The sequence below is a fragment of the Stigmatopora nigra genome, chromosome 3, assembly GCF_051989575.1.
Source record: "Stigmatopora nigra isolate UIUO_SnigA chromosome 3, RoL_Snig_1.1, whole genome shotgun sequence".
NCBI lineage: Eukaryota > Metazoa > Chordata > Actinopteri > Syngnathiformes > Syngnathidae > Stigmatopora > Stigmatopora nigra.
The window spans coordinates 2,016,878-2,042,527 of record NC_135510.1 but is presented as its reverse complement, the minus strand read 5'-3'; the positions used below and the strand labels follow the sequence as shown (position 1 = coordinate 2,042,527).

Genomic DNA, 25,650 nt, shown 5'->3' with positions numbered 1-25,650 from the left:
TCATTCATCTTCCATACCGCGCATCCTCGAAAGGGTTGCTGGAGCCTAAACCTGTTGACTGGCAAACTACACCCTCGACTGGTCGGTCACCAATCAGCTATGAGGCATACAGAGAGAAGTAGAAAAATCACTCAATTAAATTGGCTTTGAGGCCCGGCGGCTGAGTGGTTAGCGCGTCAGCCACACAGCTGTGGGTTTCTGAGTTCAAATCCAGATAGGTCCATCTGTGTGGACTTTACATGTTCTCCCCGGGCCTGCGTGGGCTGGCTCCCATATTCCAAAAACATGCATGATAGGCTGATTGGACACTTGAAATTCCCCCTAGGTATTGGTGTAAGTGTTCATGGTTGTCCGTCTCATGGTGCTCTGCGATCGGCTGGCCACCGAGTGTCAGGGTGTCCTCTACCTCTGGCCCGGAGTCAGCTGGGATAGCCTCCAGCACCCCCGTGTCCCCACTGAGGATAAAGCAGTTCATAAATGTAATGAATGAATAAATTGTCTTCAGGATCTTTGTGGTATCACTTTCATATCACATTGACTGACTTGAGACTCTTTATCTTCTTTAATTCCATTACAATGTGAACCAAATGGAAGAGAACTCACTCAAGTAATTATTCCTTGTCGGTTCATTTACCTGTCTGGGCCTGAAATAAATGGGTGTAATTTGGTCGACAGTGGGAGTAACGATGGCAAAGGCACAAGAAAAGGATGAAGAGGAAAACGGAAGGGATGTGAGGCTTTACTGTTTGTTTTGGTTATCAGAATTGGAAAAACTGTGAATTTAACATTTAGTGGCTCTTTATTTCAATATATTAGCATTATTTTGAGCTAAAATTGCAGTGAATGCTGAGAAATTATTTTCTCAAATACCAAATAACTGAATTGAGTACTCTATATCTGGTTAATATATTTGTTGGAATGGTTCTGCGGTCGAGGGTTCAGAACCAAGTGGGTCTTTACTGAATGGAGTTCATGTTCTCCCCAGACTGCAGAGGGTGACTTTAGCACTAAGGCCGTAGTGTTTATTTTTTTCCCTCACATATCCGTCTTATTTTCGGAAATTTTATTAAAATGACAGGTATGTTGATCTATTTTTTTCCTAACTTAATTTTTATTTGATATATATCTTTTTATGACTACTTATTTACGTGTGCTCTTTATAGTGAAGCTTTAAATTTCATTATACTTGTATAATGACAAACGCATTCAATTCAATGCTACAATAGTAAAACCCTTTAATTATAGATTGATATTTTGATTTAATTTACTTAGTAAATTGTTTTTTCACATTCATTTTTGAATTTATTGCCACTATTTTTATTGATCTCCAATTTATTGTTATTTTTTATTTTTATTTTTGTATTCATAATGATTTCCAATATTTATATATGTATGTATGTATGTATGTATGTATGTATATATATATATATATATATATATATATATATATATATATATATATATATATATATATATATATATATATATATATATATATATATATATATATATATATATATATATATATATATATATATATATATATGCATACATATATATATATATATTTCTTTTCATATTTTGTTTTGCATGTATGTATTTCTATTTTTGATGTAATTTCCTATGCTATTTTTTATAATCGTCATATTTTCAGATTTATTACTTAATCTATTTATTTAATGTGATTTTGGCAGCTTTGGTCCTTCTTATGTAAACACAGCAACTGCACAATTCATATCAATGTCAATTTGAATAATCCACTAAATATCGGATATCTACCAACATTTCAATATCCCTCTAACTTAAAAATCAAAGTTAAATGGACAAAACTACGTCAATCTAGAGTAGAATTAATGAAATCCTGGTAACTAGTGCTATAGAGGCTGCTTTCTCCTGTTGGAAAATAGTTAACTGATTTAAATTACATGGGTGGCCCGGCGGCTTAGTGTTTAGCGCTTAGGCCTCATAGTGGGGTTCCTGGGTTCAAATCCAGGTTAGTCCACCTGTGTGGAGTTTGCATGTTCTTTGGACACTCCAAATTGCCCGTGGGTATGTGTGTGCATGAATGATTGTTTGTCTCCTTGTGCCCTGCAATTGGCTGTCCACCAATGCACGAAAGGCAGCCGGGATAGGCTCCAGCACCCCCCATGATCCTAGTGAGAATAAAGTGATTCAGGAAATGAAATGAAATCACATGAATTGATGATGTTATTATCCTCTGCAAATTTCCAGCATGACCAACTTTGGAACACGACACGACAGCATTTTCAAGAAGTAAATAGTGAGGCTTTTCATTAGCGAGATAGAACTCTCATGTCCTATTTGATATACTCTCATCTTTTAAGATCACTTTTTTTGTGTACTATACTTTTTACTATACCTTTCTCCAATGTAGCCAGCCGTGCATTGGCACTGGCCACTGATGTGATCACAGAGGCCTCCATTATGACACGTGCAATCCAAGGAGCAATTGATGCCAAATGAACCAAATTCACAGGGCTGTGCGCATACGGGACCCTAAGGAAGCAGAATGACAAAATCAAACACTGGTTAACTAAACATATATATTTTTAAGAGGCACTGAAGTCATTTGCCAATATTTCAATATTTTTCATGTATAAAATAGGTACAAATGGTCTTTTGGTCGCCGCTCTTTTGGTCCCTTTTGGTCGCAGGTCAAATCGACTTAGATATTAAACAGTACTTAGAGATTAAATTCTCTCTCTTAGATATTGAACTCTCTCTCTCTTAGATATTAAACTCTCTCTCATGAATATAATTTTGAGAGCTAGCTTCAACAGTAAACTCTCTGTCACCATTTGACCGGCGACCAAAAGACTGGTGACCACAAGGGACCAAAAGACCGGCGACCAAAAGACCGGCGACCAAAAGACCAGCGACCAAAAGTCCGAGCACCACTGGATAGAGACTCTCAAGGGCCAGGCTTGGCCACCCCTGGTCTTGGCCATTTTACAAGTTTGAGTTTTACTGATTGTATGGGGTGGGCAGGTGTTTTATGCTGCTAACTACCTCAAACAGGCGCATCTGATTGAAGATAACACATGACTAAGAAGTTCGAAAGGTTTCCCTGTTTAAACCATCACATGTCGAGGTCTTATGTTTGCCATTGACAATTCCATTTGGATGACACAGAGGAGTCTCCCGTGAGAAAGTTTTGTGGTCAGATAAGACCAAAATAGAACTTCAAAATTCCACAAACCGTGTTCGGGGGAAATAGAATGATGTGTACCATCCCGAGAACACCACCCCAACTGTGAAGCATGGCGGTGGGATAATTATGCTTTGCGGATGTTTTTCTGCACATGGACAGGACGACCGCACTGTATTAAGAAGAGGATGACCAGGGTCTTGTATTGTTAAATTTTGGAGAAAAAACTCCTTCCCACAGTTAGGGCACTGAAGATGGGTCGTGGCTGGGTCTTCCAAAATCCTGTACCAAAGATTAACATTGGTTTCCTCAGTTGTTCAAACACTTATTTGCAGCTCAATCACACATTTAAATCGTTAATAACAACAGTCGTTGTGATTTCTGTGTTTTTCTTTTTAGATGATCTCTCTCACAGTGAACATGCACCTACGATGAAAACTTCAGATCTCTCCATGATTTCTAAGTGAGAGAACTTGCAATATCTCAGGGTGTTCGAGTACCTATTGAACTGACTGTATTTATCTTTTGCATCGCCTCTAGATACTCGCCAGACAATGATAATCTGTGAGTGAATTTGCATCAAGTGAATGAATGTTTTTATGAAATATAAATGAAAATTATCTAAGAATTTTGGAACCAGGAAGTGCTGAGTGAATCCTATATTTTTATATGAATAATGAATAGCGAAGTTTAGTGTCTGAAGAATGATAGTACTGTCGTCCGCACCTATTCAATCTGTCAAAGTCACCGCATTTCACACATCCACTCCACCAATGGCAAATTAGACCAAAAAGATTAAATATTGAAATCCGGTTCAGTCATCTGCCTATTAATAAGAAATAAACTTTTGCAGAAAGCTATAAGGACCAATTGAATAGCATAAAATATATGACTTTCTGGGCACTTTCAATGCAAGTTGTTGTACTAAGCCAGTACAATATAAACCAAGGTTATAAAAAATATTTGGAAAAAAAACAAATGTTAGTGCCACTTTGACACATGGAATGAATAGATTGCCATACCACCCAACCAGCAGGACAAGAACACTTTCCAGTCACATGATGGCACGTTCCACCATTCTGACAGGAACAGTTCTGCTCACACAAAGGACCATGCGTTCCTGTTGGACAAGGGTTCTCACACCTAGGGAACAAGAAAAATTGCTAAATTTGTATAATTTACATTTGAACGGAATAAATCAAATTTTTAATGACAAAGTAGAATTTCAAAACACACGAGTGTCAAGTGATTCCTTTTGTGACTATTAAAAAGAAATCTCATCACATCTCATCTCATCTTCTTCCACTGTATCCGAAGTCCGGGTGGGAACATACATTGACCGATAGAGAGCCTCGCCTTCTGGCTCAGCTCCTTGTTCACCACGATGGACCAATACAGAATACGCATCACTGCAGACGTGGCACCGATCCATCTGTCGATCTCCCGCTGCATTCTTCCTTCACTTGTCAACAAGACCCCAAGATACTTAAACTCCTCCACCTGGGGAAGGAGCTGATCCCTAACCCGGAGAGGGCATGCCACCTTTTTCTGACAGAGGATCATGGTCTCAGATTTGCAGGTGCTGAATCTCATTCCGACCGCTTCATACACAGCTCTGGGGTCCTGGGTTTAAATCCAGGTTGGTTCACCTCTGTGAAGTTTGCATGTTCTCCCTGGGCCTGCGTGGGATACTCCGGTTTCCTCCCACATTCAAAAAACATGCATGGTAGGCTGATTTCCTTTAGGTATGGGTGCAAGTGTACATGGTTGTCCGTCTGCTTATGCCCTGCGATCGGCTGGTCACCGATTCCGGGTGTCCCCCGCCTCTGGGCCGGACAAATCACCCCGCCCCCCTCCTCCCAAATGAGGATAAAGTGGTTCAGAAAATGAGATGAGGGATGAGATATACAAGTGTTGATACTGTAGTGATAGGAACACGTTTAAATAGTCTCTGATAAAGGTACTTGTGGAATGTACTAGGTGTTTTCCCAGAAAGTCCCCACAATTCATTTAAAGACTCAGAAAACCATGAAGAGCTACCTACAGAGGCCCAGTGTATCCATGTGCACAGAGGCAATCGCCATTTTCATGGTGGCATGTAGCGCCGTTTAGGCAGTGGCACTCCAGCAGGCAGTCCTTGCCATACAAGTTGGTCTCACACAGCTCCTCGCAACGCCAGCCTTGGTAGCCATCTGTGCAGACGCAGGCTCCAGTGATGGGGTTACATTTGGCCCCATTCCGACACTGACAACGGTTAGTGCAGTGGGGACCCCAGAAGTCACTTTCACAAGCTATACAAACAGAAAGAAGCATAGAAGTTAATGTAATTCATAACCTACCTCAGGGGTGGCCAACCAGTCAGAGACCAAGAGCCACATTTTTTACTGTGTTACCGCAAAGAGCCACATCACACACATACCTTTGCTCAGCCAGATTTATTGTAAATGTCACACACCAGCATAGTAATGACATAAATTGACTTCTACAATACTAACAGCACAAGCCAGTCATTATCAACAATGAACATTGTATGCACTGTCTCACACAGACAAACTCTCAGTTCAACCAAGTCCAGAAACAAAAATATAATAATTTACAATAGCGTTTTTCTTTTACTATGCATTTTACTCAGTGGGACTTCTGGCATTCCTTGCCTTGAACAATCCTCTTCAAATCTGGCTTGTATTCCGTTGTTGCCACTCAAAGCAATTCTTTCACATGGGTGTCAGTCAGAACAGATCGATGCTTTGAATTCACGTGTTTCAGGGTAGAAAATACAGACTCGCAGACGTATGTTGACCCAAACATTGACAGTATCTTAAGCGCAGCCCGTTTGACATTGGGGTATTTTTCCTTTGGCACACTTTTCCAGAACTCAATGGTCCCTTTTCTTAAAGCAGGTTTCAGTTGATCCTCCTCACAAAGATCGATCATCTCCAACTCAGCCGCAGCCTCATCTGTGACCAGCGGGGATTTCAGACAGTCCGTCTCAGCATTAAATGGGTCGACGAGAAACGTAATCTGTGGCCTTTTCAGTTGTAGATCACGGAACCGGGCCACAAAGCTTTTGTGCAGGTTTTCAACCAGTGTTGCATATCTGGCTCTTTGCTTATTCAAGGCGGCGCTAGTGGCTTTTAGCAGAGTGGGGAAATGCGTTAAATCTCCCTTTTGAATATGCGCCTTGACCAGCTTCGGTTTGTTGACAAACGCAAACACACTTTGGACCAGGTCAGGCAGCATTTTTAACTTACCCTGCAAGGTCAGGTTCAGTCTGTCCAAGTGACACAGCATGTCGACCAAAAAGGCCAGATTCATAATCCACTCGAGGTCCGAGAGCTCGGGATAGTCCTTGTCCTTCTCTTCCATGAACAGTTTCACGGCATCCAAAAGCTCAAAGAAGCGAGAGAGTACCTGGCCTTTTGATAGCCACCTCACAGTGTAGTGCAGCGGCAAGTCACCTGGAAGCCCTTGGTCCAGTGCAGCAATGATATTCTTGAATTGCCGGTGGTTAAGCGCATGGGTGTGGATGTAGTTGACAATTTCCATCACAGGCTTCATGACGTTGTCTGAATTCAATGATTTAGACACGAGTTGCTCCCTGTGGATGATGGAGTGGAAATTCCAAAACTCGGGAAATGTTTGGTCAGCTTTCCACAGCCCCACAAGCCCGTTAACGGATCATGATCAGATCATGGCTGGCGCTCCATCCGTGGCTATTGCAGTTAGTTTTGCTATGGGCAGATTTGCTTTCGCAAATGCAGCCATCATTGTTTCTTTCACATCTATGCCACGGGTTCTTTCTTTTAATGGCACAATATCAAGGAGTTTTTCTTTGAACAAACAATCGTTTGACACAGACCGTGCAAATATTGCGAACTGAGGCTTGTCTTGTATGTCACAACTCTCATCCAATGCAACACTAAAATACTCACATGCTTGTAGGTAAGAGTGCAACAATGATTCAATAGACGTGTTAATGTCTGATATTCTGTGTTCAACAGTGTGGCGGGACAGTTGGACGTCTGATACCATTCGTTTTAGTTTGTCGTTTTCAGGAGACAAGATTTCAACAACGTCACCGAGGAATTTTTTAATGAACTTCCCTTCATTGTATGGCTTTTTGGCCCGTGCAATGTTCCAAGCCAGTTGACACGATGCAAGCGTTACCATCTCCGAGTGCTTCGTAAGTATTTGCAAAATCTGTGTCTGCTTTTCTGCTTGACTTTTCAAAGTGGCCAACTTGTGCTTGCGAAGTTCAGTCCCTTTTGGAAATTTCTGGGCGATGTCAGCATGGAGTGAGCTGAAGTGGCGCTGAAGAATTGTCCTGCAAAATTGTTTAAAAATTAGCATACAAAGATAAGGTAGGTCCTACCTTATCTTTGTATGCTATTTTTTTTAAACAATTTTGCAGGACAATATGGGGTGAAAATGCCAGGAATTTCCTTAGTTTCAAGCTATTTTAGTTTTTTTTTTTGTTGCAATCAGGCGGATTTCATTACTGATTGGCTGGATTAAATCGTAGCCCTGGTAATGCTCCCACTACTGGTAAAAGAACAATTGAGAGATTGAGACATAGTAGTATAAATAATTTGTATAGATTTGATATTGGGCGACCATGCGGATGAACGGTTAGTACATCTCCAGGTGCTGAAGGGAGAAGCGGAAGGAGGCTCGAGCCCCTGACCAACGTCCTCGCTCGATCTCGCCCGTCCAAGCTCCTCGCTTGAACTCGCCTCTCCAAGTTCCTTGCTCGACCGCGCCCGTCCAAGCTCCTTGCTCGACCTCGCCCGTCCAAGCTCCTCGCTCGATCTCGCCTGTCCACGCCATTCCAAGCTTCCCAAAATACTCCCTTTGCCACCTGGGGTGCCAATCACACCAGTGCCAAAGCCACGCAAACTTTGCCACCTGGGCTGCCTGTCGCACCCGTGCCGAAGCCACGCAAAATACTCCCTCTGCCACCTGGGCTGCAAGTCGCACCCGTGCCGAAGCCACGAACCAGGCTTCTGGTGCCGACTGGCCCGCCTAGCTCCTCCCTGCCTAGTTCCTTCCTGCCTAGTTCCTTTATGCCTAGTTTCTGCCTGCCTAAGTCCTGCCTAAGTCCTGCCCGCCGAGTTCGTGCTTGCCTAGTTCCTGCCTACCTAGTTCTTGCCTGCCTAGTTCCTGCCCAACAAGTTCCTGCCTGACGAGGCGAGGAAGTGGTCTGTCCGGCGAGCGTCCGTGCCAGCCGGTGAAGAGGCGTAGAGGTGGCTGGCCGCCATCCCTGCCTGCTTTTCGTTTTTCTTGGAGATTCGGCATTAGGACGTCTAAAAGCCATCCCTTAGAGGGGAGGTACTGACATGAGCGGCCCGTTTGTCCCTCCTGGCTTGCCGTGAAGGCAGAGCAGCTGCAATCAATCTGTGATTACCTCCTGAGTTTGTATTTAAACACCAATTAGTTTAAGTAACATTGTCGGATCGTGTCCTGTAAACTCCTGTATATTCCTGGATGTCATTGCGTTGGTTCAGTAGCCATGCAGTCACGCTACCTTTCTCTTTGATACCACTCGTTCTCCTGTTTCCAGTTTGGTGTCGTTTTCCGTTTCACAAGTCCTCGTTGTTTTATAATATCCCTTCTAAGTTATTAAAGTTATCGCTTAACCGTGACTGGATCCTAACCCATTCCGTCAATTGAATAGCGTTCCAATTCCGGGAATTGAATAGCGTTATGATCGCATAACGCTATTCAATTCAATAATGAATATGTGCCATGTGCAAGTGGATGCCCTCGTAAATACCGAAATGTCTCCTTTGTTCAATGAAAATAGTTTCCCGCCTAATGAGCAATAAATTTACTGTGAACCAGTCAGTCAATAAAGCCCACCTTGTCCGCCCGATTGTCAATGTCTGTTGTTTCATTGCTGTTGCTGTATGACTCTGTCAGTGTAACAAAGTAAGTAGTTGCCACTTACAAGTCACCTCCCCAGCCATCTTAGTATTAGCTATTAGGTATGATTCCCCCAACAAAAGATGGATTTACAGCAACGTAGAGTATATTACAACAATTGAACCCATTCCTACTTTAGGCCGTAATGCAGGAAGGAATCCAGGTAAGCCGTGTTTAACTCAAAAACAAACTTTCATAAGTACCCAAAATGCCCACAGGAACCTCAACAGGTAAAGCTGTAGAACTACCCTAAATCAACTACTTTGCTAAAATTTGATTTCTCATTTGTTGCTGTGGTTGCATGCATCAGGTAGAGTTACCTTCAGGACAGAATGGTGCATTTCTAGTCTTAACAAGGGAGTAAACGTACAGAGAGTTTGCGTGCTAAGTATCTAAGATAAAAACCAATCTTTCATGGAATTGAGTTGAAACAAACCAATGAGGGGTCAACAGGGTGTACTTGTACGTGTTATATAGAATGTTTGGATAAAGCTCAGAAAAGACAAGGGAAATTTAGGATTACTCTATCTTACTATTTTCTTTCCTGTTCCTTCCTTCATCTTTTTTCTCATGATCTTCCTTCTTTCTCTCAGTTAGGGGAATTCTCTTTATTACACTTAACACATGAGCCAGCATCATCAAATATTTTATCCTCTCAAAGCCTCAATTATTCAGCAGCAAAGAGTCCAAATCAAGTGACTAATGACTTTGATCAAGAGTAACTTGCTGGCACTAAGGAGAACTTTTTTTCAGTAAAATAAGAACAGAATAATACTCTTTGACAAGAGCTTACTCAATAAAAATGGTATTCAGTAAATCAGTCCTACACTTACTCTATGCTTTAAAACATTGGTCATTTCTTCCATGTGTGCAAATAGTGGTTAAAAAAAAGGTGAAATTATTTATCTTTATCAAAGCAAAGGTAATCAGATATATATATATATATATATATATATATATATATATATATATATATATATATATATATATATATATATATATATATATATATATATATATATATATATATATATATATATATATATATATATATATATATATATATATATATATATATATATATATATATATATATATATATATATATATATATATATATATATATATATATATATATATATATATATATATATATATATATATATATATATATATATATATATATATATATATATATATATATAAGGAATATAAGAAGGAAAAATCGTCATATGGGAGGCAATATAAATTATTTTTATAGACTTTGAATTAATTACACAAGATTCTCAACGGAGCAAACGATAAACACAGAGAGATAGAGGCAGTATCTGTCTCAGACATTGTGGAAGGGATTTCGGCTAAATGTCGGGGATGTTAGTGACGCTGACCAATAGCAGACTTGCGACGCACACCGAGCGCCATGTTTAAATTTTGGAACTTTTTGACTGCGCGAGAGAAATTCTTGTTGATGCTGTAAGGCGGGATAAGTGACTTCAAAAGGAGACCACAAAACTTCATATTCCACTTCTTAATACGAAAACATACAATAGAGCTGCCATAACCAAGGGGTCCTTTCACAACTCATTCACTCTTTCTAACACAGAAGGTACTGAAATTGGCTGTATTTCAAACGGCACGTTGTTGGGCTGCCCATTTTTTTACTTGGACAAATGATTTCAATTCGTGCTTATTTCGGAAAAAGGCTTTGTATGTGTATCTTTCCAACGTCTTCAATATACCTCTTGAAACCAGATTAACACGAAGCTTTGAACGCAGACAAACTACGATCTTCATAACAAATCATATGGTTAAAAAATCTTAGTGTAAAGTTAGATTTTATTTATTTTTGAGTGTGTCTGCATCGTAATCCAGCTTCATTTAATTTTTTTTATGTTACGAGCATGTTGCCGTGCAATAAGTCCCCCCCTCTCTCCCCTCTCTGTCTGTCCGTCTTTCTCCCCTCCGTGAAATCCATCTTTTAGTACTATTAAACCACTAGTTATGTTTTACTTTGTTAATGATAATGGTGAATTAGAACTAATAAAAATATTTTTCCAAACCAATATCCTGTTTTGGGTATTTTTCAGAGGGTTGGACCAAATTAATTTGTTGTTAGTTCGTTTCTATGGGAAATGTTCATTTGAGTTACGAGTTAATCGACATACAAGCTCAGTCCCGGAACGAATTAAGCTCATATCTCAAGGTACCACTGTAATGCTTAAATATCAGTGTGCATAATGTGAAAAGAATTGAAGAAAGTACAAAAAATATTTATCATTTAATCCTTAGGAATCAATGAGTGAGAAGGATATCATATGTGTTGATATTGAACAGTGTAACTCACTTTATGAGGAAGGGTTAAAAAGGGAGAAAACATTAGTTCCTACAGCCATGGTCGCCATGCAATTAATTACTTCTCCTTTCAGCTCTCTATTCAAGGAGACATGCCATACTTTGATGGATTATTTTTCTGACTTTTAGACTACGACAGTCCCTTGAAAACTTAATAAACAATATTTTTTTTAAAGAAACAGCCGGGTGATGATCAACAGTTTAACACATCATTCGCAAACTGTTATAGCTAACGTATAATTTAACAGCTCATAAAACAAAACAAAAAATGAATTGTTTGTAAATTATATTCAGGTTTTTGCCCTCTAAACTATGTAGAACAAAGTTGCACTGTCAGGCGACAATTGACCCATAAACCTACATGCCCATTTGTGTTTAATTGAGACCCATTGATTTCCTATTTTCAATTAATAACTGTAATTAGTGGCAGCATATTTCAGGCTGTTTGGAACACGGTTCGATGAGAGGGTGGATCTGACCTAACGGAGGAAAGAGTTTACAGCTCACAGGGTGTCAGTTTAGCAAAGGACTTACTGGCTGTCTTCTGCTCTGCGGGCATTCATAAATACCGTGCACGTCATGACTGAACAAACACCAACTGATATTACTGGAAAACTTTGTTTTTCTTTCAGAAACAACTTTTGCAAGAGAAAAGTACACTGTAAAATAATCTGTAAACATGCGCCATGGTTAGAGGTGCAATGCAGGGTGTAGTAATCACAGATAGATTTTGTAATCGGTCAGGAACATGTTCATTCATTGCCTCTAAGACTTGCTGATGTCCTTAAAAGTCATAGAGTTCAAACTAGTAAACATGGCAGCTTTTGTCAGGGGTTAGGGTTTGTCCTCATCTTAACCACGACTCATTTTCATTAAATTGTTGATATTGTGGCAGCCCGGCGGAGGAATGGCTAGCACCTGGGTTTAAATCCAAGTCAGTCCACCTGTGTGAAGTTTGCATGTTCTCTCCGGGTCTGCGTGGGTTTCCTGCGGGTGCTCCAGTTTCCTCCCACATTCCAAAGACATGCATGGTAGCCTGATTGGACAATCTAAATTGCCCCTAGGTATGAGTGTGAGCGGGAATGGTTGTTTATCTCCTTGTGCCCTGCGATTGGCTGGACACTGATTCAGGGTGACCCCCGCTTTTGGCCCGAAGTCAGATGGGATAGGCTCCAGCACCCCTCGCGAGTGAGGATAAAGCGGTTCAGAAAATGAGATGTGATGAAATTTCGTTTTGTATTCTAGAATCTACCGACAACCCAATGTTTATGGTGAGTCAAGCAAGCATTGTACAATGCTGTTATGTTGAAATTGTATAAACTGTTCTTGTATTAATGAAGATTTCAATTACATTTTTACTTATCAAAGAGGATGTACTCAATTATGATGTGTAGTGCACTGCAGTGTTTCCCAATCTTTTTTGAGCTGCGGTACACTTTTTGCATTGAAAAAATCTCAAGAGACACCACCATCTGAAAATCTTTTAATTTTAAACTATGTCGCCTATATTAACAATAGTCATTCTCATCAAAGTTTTACCAGCAGGAAACACATAAACCTCCAAAACCTTTCCAAAATCTAATTTTTCACAATGTTCACAATGTAATTTGTTGAATTGCATCATTTTATGACTTTTCTCCGAATATTACTTAAATCTCCTAATATTACGCAAAAAAATGTTGTGCTCACACAGACTACTTCGGCAAAGGTTGATGCCCTAAAAACCAAACAACAACCGGTTCATGTTAGAGAAAAATGAGCAACAAAATGACTGTTTCACAATTTGAATCATGTAATAGTATACTGTAATTTAACGTTCATCATATTTTGATTCTAACCTTGTAATAGTTCGATTTTAATCTTGTTATATTCACATCAATTTTTCTCTCTGTGTATGTTGTACATTGTATGACTTCTTGCTATTTCCCGTGGCACACCTGACCATTGTTAGTGCATCTTGATGGCATCTAATTTTAATTCTGGTCATATTTCAGATTGTACTGTATTGCACTCATGTGCAACTAATGTCCCTTTCCATTAACTGCCATTTTCTCAAGGTTTCACAACTAATTGCTGTAATTAAACTTTGTCAAAATATTTACTGTCCAGTGTTGCATGAGATCTGGCAGCAATTTACTTGATGGCTTTTGAATGAGTTGGATTTTCCCCACCTTTCTTCATGCGTCATGTTTATGATTTAATGATTTTGTTTTATACAAAACAGCCCTTTCATGTGTCTGAATTGCCTAAAGGCTTGATGGAGCACATTGCTTATGAGGAGTGACACTCAAGACTGCTAGTACACAAAAAGACGTGCACAACTCATCTAATTTTCTGAACCGCTTCATCCTCATTAGGGTTGCGGGGGGTGCCGGACCCTATCCCAGCTGACTCCAGGCCATAGGCAGGGTACACCCTGAATCGGTCCGGTGAGAACAATCAAACTCCACACAGGTGGACGTGACCTGGATTTGATACTAGGACCCCAGTCCTAGCTGTGAGGCCGACTCGCTAACCACTCATGCCACTGGGCCGCCCAGAGGTGCACATTAAAATAACTGAAAATATACAGATAATTAGTGCCCAGAAAAATTAAGAAAACATCGTACTACTTTTTTTTAAATGTGTGAGATGACAATAGTCATAACTAAGCAAGAAAATAAATCTCAATGTAAAGAAGAAATTCCCTTTGCACTTCTGATTAACCTATTAGGCATATGATGCAGTTATATGATATATTTTATGTATGGATTGTATACATATTGCAATATTTTGGCTGAGCCCCAGTTCATTTAGACATAGATGATTGTACTATTACGTGTGGATTAATATTATATATAATGTTCTAATCTACCCTTATAATTTTTTAAGGTACTCCTCGCCAACACAGCCATTTGACTCCAGGTAATCGTATTGTAGATTCTGCTGATGCACTAGTGAGTCGTTGCTGCCTCTGTTTTAGAGAGATATTGAATTTTGTATTGTCTTTGAGCTCTTTTGCGTTTCAGCATTTTCATGGAAATAACACACGGACAAAATGCAATAAAAACACCAATAATGTGACTCTATTCACTTGTCTCGAAACCAACATATAATCATTGGTATCTTTTGAAGGCGTTGGACCTATTCATCTGTTTGCATCAATTCATGTTCCTGTGCCGGAATTATATAAATCTGGAGAAGGCGACAGTTAGTGGTGGAGAAGGGAACAATGAATCGAGTCATATCGATATTACCGTATTTTCTGGCATATAAACTGCCCCAGCGTATAAGCCGCACCCATAAAATTGCCTTAAAATCGTTGAATTTGACAACTTCTTGCATATAAGACGTCCATTGATTCATAATTTTCACCTCCATATGCATGGTTTTAATAGGAAGTACAATGTCTTACTTTGAAAAATCCATGCATGTGGTATTTCAGACATACTGTATGAATCCAAAGGATCGTCTGCTGGATTGCAAATTATTTGGGTCAATATCATAAGGAATTTAATATAAGTCTGCCTTTGTAAGTGCGAAATATCAAATTATTCAACTTGAAAAAGAAATACATCTATTTTGACAAGAACCTGATGCTTAATGACAGAAATTACAATTTTATTACCAGAAGTTTACTATGTTGTGGTGGACTTATTGATTCTAATGTCGAAATATCTCGATTCTGTCTATGATTCATATTACTGAAATAGCTGTCACTTTCAAACAAGAAATAATAAGAAAAAAATCTAAGCGGAATTTTGTTTTATTACATTATCACGAATGTACAATAATTTCCTTTCTTTATCCGGAAAGGGTGTTGGCTACATGTAGACAAATAAATTCACAGGAGCAGTACATCCAGGAAGTTTGTCCATAGCGGTCTACTTTTTTACCAAATCTGAGGGTGCAATAATACTATGAGATACACATTACGCAGAGATACAGGCTGATATTTTAACGATCGACTGCAAAACCTTCGATTAGCCTTTACAACTATTGGAATGTGCTGACATGGTAAACACTACAAGCACATCTATAAAGGCTATTTGAGTCTGGCCTGAGCAAGCGGTGGCTGGCACAAGTGAGTTTTTTCAGGTTTTATACAAGATACGGTTCATTTTTTTCTTGAATTTCATTCATAGACGACAAAATTAATTTTGTTTAGCGTTTTATCTGTTTACATTTTCTCTATTTTGAAATAAATTACCGTATTGGCCGCATTGTCTTGCATTACGGTGTTTTTGTCACCTTGCAGTTTCGTGCAGTCTAAATATTGTGCATCTTAGTCGTCAGACATCGTTTCTTAGCGACAAATATGGCTTATATTTGAGAAATGCGGTACAATGTTCCCTTGGTTATCGCGGTTAATGGGGACCGGGACCACCCACGATAAGTGAATTTCCGCGAAGTAGGGATTCCCCTTCAAAAATGCTTAATTTGAATTTAATTAAATTGAAAAAATATTTTTTTTTTTTTTTTTTTTTAAATTTACCCCCCTGTATACAGTACACCATATAGAATACGGGAAGAGAGAGTGAAATTAATGTTATGAAAAAAACTGTGAAATATGTTGTTTCAATGTAATATTTGTATTTTTTTTTTCAAAAAAAATCCGCAAAGCTCTGAGTCCGCGGTAGCTGAACCGCGAAGTAGCGAGGGAACACTGTATTTCGAGTCTAAGGGCATTTGTTGAATAATCGCAATCTTCCTCTGGCCAACTAACCCTCCCCGGGCAACTATGATGACTGTGAAAATCTGAGACTAAAGGCTAACAAACAGATTTTTGCAAATGATGTTGCCTATAGCCACCCGATGGTGTAGTGGTTCTTCTACCAGACTTTGGTGCGGGCAGTCTGGGTTCGATTTCCACTCGGTGGCAGTTTGGTTGTCTGTCTGTCTGCGTGCTCTACGAGTGACTGGGGACCAGTCTACGGTGTAATCTGCCTTTTGCCCATAGACAGTTGGGTTAGTTTCCAACAACCCTTACAAGGATGGGCGGTATAGAAGATGAATGAATGAATGATGATTGTTGCCTATGTCTGTGAGTGTTACATTCATGTGATGAAGATGAGTGAGACAGGTTTGTACATGCTACTGCACCCTCATCTGTGGACAAAGTGGAGGAAGATAGCCAATGACTTATTTCATGCTATTTTCCAGTCAAAGCAAAATCAGCTCTGTGAGGTGGAGACAATCTATTGTGCCCGTCACTTCAAATGAATGCCATCAGCGGATGATAAACATGTTTTGTGGAAATTAATCAAAGTGCAGTTAAAGGGAGTAATAGGAAATGTTAGAAAAGGAGGAGGAAAGCAGGTGAGGAAGTAATGCAGAGTCCGCAAGTTGTTTTACTCTTTAATGGGTTGTCTATCACAGGGTTTGGATGGCGTGAGCTCACATGGGATTAGAGAGAAATTGGGTAATCAAAGGTTTCTGAGGTGAGCTGCCATAGCATTTCACTATTTTTCTTTGGACAAACATGATGAATTTCTTTCTGGGGTAGAAAAAAATGGAATTAAAGAACCAACATTTGCCTTTACTGACTAAATTCAATAAATAAAGTGGATTTTTTGGTAGGACTTCCAATACAGTTACTTTTTTTTTTAACCTTTTTTATTGTCTCCCAGCACTCAAACAGTATGTCTATATTGCCTTTCCTATATCTGCATTCTGACCTTCTTGCCACTGCGACAACGAGAATTCCCGAATACGGGATGAATAAAGTTATCCAATCCAATCCAACACTTTGCTCACCCTGAGTTATGCGCACATTATTTTTACCATACTTGCTTGCAATGAAGTATAAGCGTTGCTCCTGAAAGCCTTGTTCAGTCTAAACAAAGAGGAGCCAGCATGCCTCGGAGTACTGGGAACCCGTCCTGACCACTGCACCTGCTGCATCTGCCCTCCACCACGGACGCTCCAGGCGGATTCTTGATCTCATCTGTTTTAAGTCCCGTGGACGTGTTTTGGTCAATTCAGTAGACGTCACACTAGTGTTTTCCACCCAACCCTTTGAGACGTCCATGTATAATCAGGGTCACCAAATGTAATAAAGCAATAGAAAAGGTCAGAACGGAGTATATAAACGTCTCAAATGTCGGTCTCCTTGATTGTGAAAATCCCCCCAAAAAAATCCTCTTTCTTTGTGCATGAATTTGGGATTGTCTAATGGCGAACCTGACAGAATGGCTGTTTGTCTCTTTGTGTGCCCTACAACTGACAGTTTAAACTGAGAAAGTCAAAGAAGCACACCGTCAGAAGCAGCATTAAAAATCCATTCAGCCAAATTATCTTTGAAATATAATTTATCATTTCCTTTTAATGGGCCCTGGTGAATTTGAATGTGTTTTAAGAGAGAATGTAAATAAGAGAAACATGAAATGAGGCAAAGAGCCACTGTATATTATGATAAGAAGCAAAGAACCGCTTTCATTTTGGCCAAGAGTCACGTGCCTCTAGAGCCACGTGTTCGTCACCGCTGTTCTAGCGTGTAATCACCTTTCGCCCGAAGTCAGCTGGGATAGCCTCCAGAAACTCGTCTTCCCGACAAGGGTAAGTGGTGTTGAAAATAACTGAATGTATTTTACTTTATTTACAACAGTATTTTGACGTACATTTTGACTTTAATTGTCTTTAGCTGTCTTCCAGCATAGGAACAGAACTCAGTCAGAACTTAAGGAGTCTCTTTGTACAGTTTGTAATTTTACATTCAGACATCAAAAACAGAGGGTTAGACATTTCGTCGACGGACACTTTGTCGCCGGACGGTTTGTCCCCGAACGGTTTGTCGAACGGACGCTTTGTCGCCGGACAGTTCGTCGACTGGAAACTTTGTCGACGGACAATTCGTCGACGGACAATTCGCCGACGGACAATTCGTCGAACGGACACTTTGTCGCCAGATAGTTTGCCTAACCTTAACCACTAAACTTAACCACTATTAAAGAAGACAAAGGAAATTCACATATTCTTTATTAAAGAAAATAAATCTGCAAAAACTCGCTCGACAACACAAACACAAAAGGTGGACAGACCTGGATTTGAACCCAGGACCCCAGAGCTATGAGGCCAACGCGCTAACCACTCACCGCCGGGTCACAAAACATTTTCAATGACATATTTATTGGTATATGGTAACCAAAACAAAAGAGTGTTAAAAGCATCCTGTTACTGTGAAATAATCCCTTCCTATAAGTAATATTTTTAAGGAAGCAAATCTTAATGAATTTTTCAATCAATTGGAGGCAAAATACCATCTGTGATTCTAGAACAAAATTTGTGCCCACAGACATTTAGCAAAGGAGATATCTGTTTTTCATAGAACACCATGTGCTAAATGCTTTCCTATCCTAAGATTGCACTTACGGATGAGTATGGTTTAATTTAGTTAATATAAGAAAATATTTGGGTGACCCAGCGGCTGAGTGGTTAGCGCGTCGGCCTCACAGTGGGGGTGCTAGGTTCAAATCCAGGTTATGCCACCTGTGTGGAGTTTGCATGTTATTCCCGGACTTGAATGAAGAATGGAGCGGTGGAGAAAATGAAATGAAAGTGAAAAAAAAAATACATTATTCATCCATCCATTTTCCATACGTTTCGTAGGGGTGCCTGAGCAGGGATAGGCTCCAGCAACCTTCGCGACCCTTGTGAGGATAAGCGGTCCTGAAAATTAATAAATTAATATCTCTGGAATCTATAATACTCGGAAAAAATGACAACCTGTCTCTGTGTTATTCTTGATTTGACAATGTACTTCCTATCAGGGTGACTAAGGAAGCAGCTAAAGTTAATTATAAGAAGCTATAATACATTCGGTTTTCCCAGGGCAACATTTGCGCTCCTTCTGGATGTCCAGTACACCCCAATTTTCAATACTGTTTTCATGTAAAAGTTTTCAAGTGAATCAATTGATCAAACTTAAGAGTTATGCTGACACTGCTGCTGCCGTTAATTGGGCTTTGCAAGAGGGCAAGTGCACTTGTCAGCTCTGAGTTTAAAAGTTATATTTGTGTTGGGCAGTGCAATCAATCACCAGAGTTTGTCTGTATCACCACTGAGGACAGAATAAATATTCAGAGCTTCTGTAGCATTAGCGCAAATCTTTTCTTCTTTTTTCCAGAGTCTTAAATTGGTCCAGCCGTGTCTGAGATGGGTAGTATAGTTTGTGGCCTGGCATTTGTCCTCAAAAGGAACAAATGCTTAATGTGTAAGTAAAAGTGTAACATTGATTATTAAGTGTGCAACTAACCCGTTCAATGTTGTTATAAGCTATAAGCCTGTCATTTAGCGATGACTATAAGTTTTCCAGTGTCCTCAGAGACGTTGACTATTTTCTGCAATCCTAAAAGTTATCAGGCACAAAACATTGAAAATAAAAATGCCATTATAAAATCCAAGCTTGTTGAAATAATATATAGATTTACAGAATATACTGTATGTAGTATGATCCATCCATTTTCAAAATAACTTTTCCTTGTTGAGGTCGCAGGGATGCTGGAGCCTGTCCCAGCGAACAATGCAAAGGAACTGAACAGGTTTGCCCTATTGAAAGACAACAAATACATAAAAATCACGACATATGTTTTGACTTGGCTGCCCAGTGGATCAAGCGCTTAGCGCGTCGGCCTCACAGCTCTGGGGTCCTGGGTTCAAAATCAGGTTGGTCCACCAGTCTGAAGTTTGCATGTTCTCCCGGGCCCACGTGGGTTTGCTCTGGGTAATCCAGTTTTCTCACACATTCCAAAAACATGAGGCATGATTGTCCGTCTCCTTGTGCCGTGCGATCGGCCGGCCACCAATTCAGGATGACCACCGCCTCAGGCCCGGAGTCAGCTGGGATATGCTCCAGCACCCCCCGTGGCCCCAATGAGGATAAAGTGGTTCAGAAAATGAGATCAGATGAGAGGAAATGTTTACAGTTTTCACAATTTAAATTTGTCCAGATTGGAAAAATTCATGGAAGAATCAGCATGAAATACACACAAAAAGTAGTAGGCTATGTTAATAGTATCAGGCTGCTCGCTTTACGACTTTTGTTCGAATAGTCACAATCATTTGTGATGTTTATTTTTTTTTTAATCAGTCGTAGTTTTCAAACACCCTTGGAGAAGTTCTGCGAGGACATGCCTGCTTATCTTGAAAAGAAAGCCGTGTATACAAGGGCATCAGGTATCTCCTCCAATCTCATAATTAATTTCATCAGTGTTTGCTTGTCGCACTCTTCAGTGTAACTTCAATCCGCTATTTTCCAGTCCAATGTTCTGTGATAGCATTTGTGTTGTAAACTTCAACAATTCATCTAAAGCCTTTAAGCATCTGTCTTGAGATTTAAAAAGAAAGATAGCTAGGTGAATGAGCCATGCTGATATTTTATAATAAAAAAAAACTTCTTGAAAGGCCTAAACTACACACTTCCCATAGGTCTTTGTTCCCTATTTAGCCAACAGCAGCCAATCAGCTCAAACCAGCAGCTTAGCTCATTCTTTTCTACAGTGATTGCTTCATGGAGCTGGAGACTTTGTTCCCCCTGATTCCCAGTGGAAGGATGACCTTCCTATCTCTTTCAGGATTGCAGAGTCACCGCTTATGTACAGGTGGGGATTGAAAACTCATCTCTTCAAGATACATGTCACGTCTTACTCGTGCCTACTTTTCCTTCTTTTCCTGCAGATCACACCTCCATCTTGTCTAACAAAGAACTTAACCTATTAGACCCATATAAATTATTTACTTTGCACTCTCATGAACTCCATCTTGCACAAGATAAACTAGCTAACAGAAAAAAGAAGGTGAGAACACACAAGAATTGTGGGACTGCTGGGGGGGGGGGGGGTGCATTTACACGAAAGCACGTATAAAGTGAAACAACACCCTTATTCCCTACTGATGGCATTGGAGTCACTTCTGCCTTTCTACTTATGCTAAGCTCATTTCACTTTTGAGACATAGCCATTACGACTCTTAAACTTCTTACAGTGAAAGTCAAAGATTTTAGATTTGCTAAACAGAATTTAGTATTTAGAATCTCATCTCATTTTCTGAACCGCTTTATCCTCACTAGGGTCACGGGGGGTGCTGGAGCCAATCCCAGCTGACTTCAGGCCAGAGGCAGGGAACACCCTGAATTGGTGGTCAGCCAATCACAGGGCACAAGGAGACAAAGAACCATTCACGCTCAAACTCATATGTAGGGGAAATTTAGAGTGTCCAATTAGCCTACCATGCATGTCATTGGAATGTGGGAGGAAACCGGAGTACCCGGAGAAAACCCACGCAGGCCCGGGTAGAACATGCAAATTCCACACAGTTGTACCAACCTAGATTTGAACCCCCACCGTGAGGCCGACGCCCTAACCACTCAGCCGCCGGACCACCAGGTAACTCACACAGAGAACATGAATTTGTTTGTGTCTGCATGGTTGAGCTGTCAATGAGAGATAAGAACAGACATGTTTGTGACCACTAAGTATACCTGATGAAAAGCTGAAAGTACCTTTGTATTGTTGCACACCATAACCGGCTTTTCACGACATGGATTACAGCAAGAGGAGCTCTGTATAATGCCAAGTTCTTTTGGGGGACTAGAATACATTACCATAGCAAGAAAGATGTGTGATGTGTGTTTGAAAGATTTTACAATGGAATATATCTAAAATCAGACACCTAGTGTGCTATGTAAACTGATTCCACCAGTCGTTTTCATTATATTTACTTGTGCCAGCTTTTTGACACGCTCTGTACTCGACTTTTTGAGCCATTAGGACACATGCAGTGCAAAGCAAATTTGGGTGCTAGTGAGAGGAGAGGGTAAAATGCTAGCTGCAGTGAGGGGCAGAATGGCTCAGTGGAAGCGTAGTCGGTCCGTATCCTGGAGGTTGTGCTACTACGACCCCCCTCCCCCTCCCCTGACCCTGTCAAAGAGTTTTTAAGTGAAATACTGAACCCTGTGTTGTGGAGGTAACGTCAATAGGGTGAAAGAAAAAATACTGTCAAAGCACTTTGAGTAGGTACCTTGAAGGTAGAAAAGTGCTATACAAGTTTAAAACCCAATGCACTCACCCAGAGACTCATCGTCATTATAATCTAGACTCTGTATTCATGTATTCAAAAGACAGTTTCTTGTATTGTTCCATAAAATTGGACATAACGTGAGGCACCTTGTCTTTTATAACTTTTAAATTTAAAATACATTAATGATATGCGCAAATTTGGAACAAATAAATTGCAATGGTAACAGTCTGTACATAAGAAAGGCAAAGCGAATCATTTTTTGAGGATTATTCTTTTAAAACGACTTGAAAGCTGTGATTCACATCGGGAGTCTAAAGCTGATTTCGTTCCAACCAATCCAGTGCCCACATTTTAACCAATGAGGTGTCTTCTAAAATAGGTAACACCTGATTGTAATCAACTGATTGCACTTGCAAAATGTGTTCTTTTGTCTGGTTTGAAAGAAAACCTGCACCCACTCCGACCTTCTGAGGACGCCCAATTAAGATAAAATACTTACGGTACACCCATCATATCATCATGTGAGAAATTTCTCCTGAATATACGACAAGGATGAAGTTGTTTCTTCCACTGCTTAAATGATCTCAATTATGAACCAACTGTTTGGAGTCTCTGTTTGTGGATCAGTAATTGCCAGTGAGTGCATTTAGCTTGAAAAGGACAAATTGACAAAAAGAACATCACAATCTGACCCTTTTATCCCCGCTTGTGTTCCTGTTTGTTTGACCAGCAACCACTTACTTGATGCCAATGTTCTGTGTGTAACAGATTAAAATGTCAGAACTAATTAGCTGCATATAATGCCCCAAACTATTCCAATCAATTTGAAAAACAACAAGGTGCTTCACACAATCCCTTTTGTGGAATAACTTGTGCAATAAAAATGTGCAATATCTTAGATTGTGCAATATTTTAGAATTTACCGTGCCAGGATGTGACTTTTTATATTTTTATATTACTTAGTCTTGTTTTTTTTACTGGGAAAATGCACTTTGGGAAGTAGCACCACCAATTTGATCATATGCAGCTGTGTATGATGAAAATAAAGGCTTTTGATTCATAGATACTGCAAATACGTTAATAAAACAACACAAAAATGCCATTGACTACTATCCCCAAGAGAGCATTCAAATCTTTCACAGGCTAAAAATTTCAAAGGTGTCATTCAATATTACATTTTAGGGTAGAGTTGTCCTACAGATGGCAATGACATAAAATACCGTATTTTCTCGCATTTTGCCGTACATGTCGCAAAAAAGGTGATGACTGAATCGAGAATATGGCTCATATGCGCACAAATTAGACTTGACATGCACGAAATGCCATAAAGCAAGACAATGCGGCTGATACGATGATTTATTTAAAAGTACAGAAAAGATAAACCAATAAAACACTTAACAAAATTTATTTTGACGTCTATCAATGAAATTCAAGAAAAAATAATTTATCTGAACATGATAACACTCACTTGTCCCTGACATTGCCCGCTTAGGGCACCGCCATTTTACCTAGGGATGACAATGTGGGATAGACTAGCCAACTGGCTTGATAATTGTTTGTTCATGTCAAGCCAGGTGGCCAAACTGGTTTTACTATTGCTTGTTAAGATCGTGGAATGTAAGATAGGCTAACTAGCTGACCTTGCAATAGTTTGCTCGCATCGCGAAATGTAAGATAGGCTAACTAGCTGGCCTTGCCAAATTGTTGGCTTGTATTGTGTGATGTGGCCAACTCGCTTAGTAATTGTTTATTCAAATCGCGTGATGTAATGCCGTGGCATTTTGTGTAAGCTATAAAAAATATTGTGTTTGTATAAAACTTAGCCCTGCAAATGTCTAACCATATCAGCCTAAAGTTTGTGTACATAAACCTACATCGCTGTCTTGGAAAATTACCATTTTTCCTATATGAAGACGGACCCACTGTTCGTTCGGAGAGAGAACAGGACTCCACTGTTAGAGCTCTCTCTCTCTCTCCACTTTGCAATTTGGTAATAAAACTTTTTCCTATTAAATTGGTCTCACTCTTTCTTAACCTGTTCCTAAAGTTGTATTTCAGATCTATCATACTTACTAGACCGCTACGGACACACTTTCTGGTTGTACTGCTAACGTGACTTCGGTTTTTAGTTTGTCTACTTGCAAGCAACACCCTTTAGGAATGCGCAATCCAGCAAACGATCCTTTCGATTCATAAAGTATCTCAGAAATACCACGTACGAAGATTTTCCCTTCAAAGTAACACATGTGTACACGTATTGTAACAGCTAGTCCCGTGTATGACAGCGTAGGCATGGCTGAATGGTTCCAAAAAAGAAGTAGCAGAAAGCAGAAAGAAGCCAGGCTAACAGAACAAAGAAAGTTGTAAAAAAACATTAAAGTAAAACGTATAAAGTACAAAGTAAAGTAAAAAGGAATGTATAAAGAAATATTAAAATGTAATTAAAAAAAGATAGAGGGGCTGTAAAACACAAAAAACAATAAGTGGACTGAGCTGATGCCATTGGCTTCCGCGTGATGGCGTCATCTTGTAAAATTCAATGATTTTAAGGCAATTTTAAGGGTAGGGCTTATATGTGGAGGTGGCTAATATGCGAGAAAATTTGGTAATTTATATGGCAGTCACAACCTAGAATACTTGAATTTCTTTTGGGTCTACATTCACTGACAAGTCGATACTTCATCTTTTTGCTTTCCTCAGAATGTAAGTGGTGGCAAATTCACTTAGCCCTCATTTTAGACATGTCTCAGTCTCTTGACTCCCAGGTAGAAATAAAGCAAGGTAAACAATTTGGTGGCTGTGTGACTAATGATGTGTCAATACTGTCACAGTCAGCAGAGTTACAGGGAAAATACTGAGACTGAAAATAAAATGTAAATGCAGCAGATACAGTGGTACCTCTACTTACAAATGCTTCTACATACAACATTTTCAGGTTATGGATGTTTTATAACTCCCGTCACGACAGGAAATATAAGTGTTCCGGGGAGCACCTGGAAACTTGCTGGCGGAAATTCTTCCAAAAAGGACCTCCGTAAATGACATGGAAAGGCATCTTACATTATGACCAATCAGTTATGCGGTCCGTATCGGCACATCATGTAAAAACAATGATCCATACATTAACCCTGCTTTCAACTTTAACAAATAAAAGATTGAGTTTACACACCTAAAGAAGTTGAAGAAATCCGTCTATTAGGATCTGACTGCCG

At 39.7% G+C, this 25,650-nt stretch overlaps 1 protein-coding gene across 5 annotated transcripts in view; it reads right to left on the bottom strand.

Annotated features, from left to right (window-relative positions):
• Window positions 1-25,650, bottom strand: part of LOC144194291 (uncharacterized) — a 91,616-nt gene that overhangs the window by 31,560 nt on the left and 34,406 nt on the right. For all 5 annotated transcript variants that reach the window (XM_077713242.1, XM_077713240.1, XM_077713241.1 and 2 more), the window contains exons 6-8: window positions 5,214-5,460; window positions 4,192-4,312; window positions 2,381-2,517 (exon numbers count right to left, since the gene is read on the bottom strand). In XM_077713242.1, the coding sequence (XP_077569368.1) occupies window positions 2,381-2,517; window positions 4,192-4,312; window positions 5,214-5,460 (505 nt within the window). The remainder of the gene's footprint in view (window positions 1-2,380; window positions 2,518-4,191; window positions 4,313-5,213; window positions 5,461-25,650) is intronic.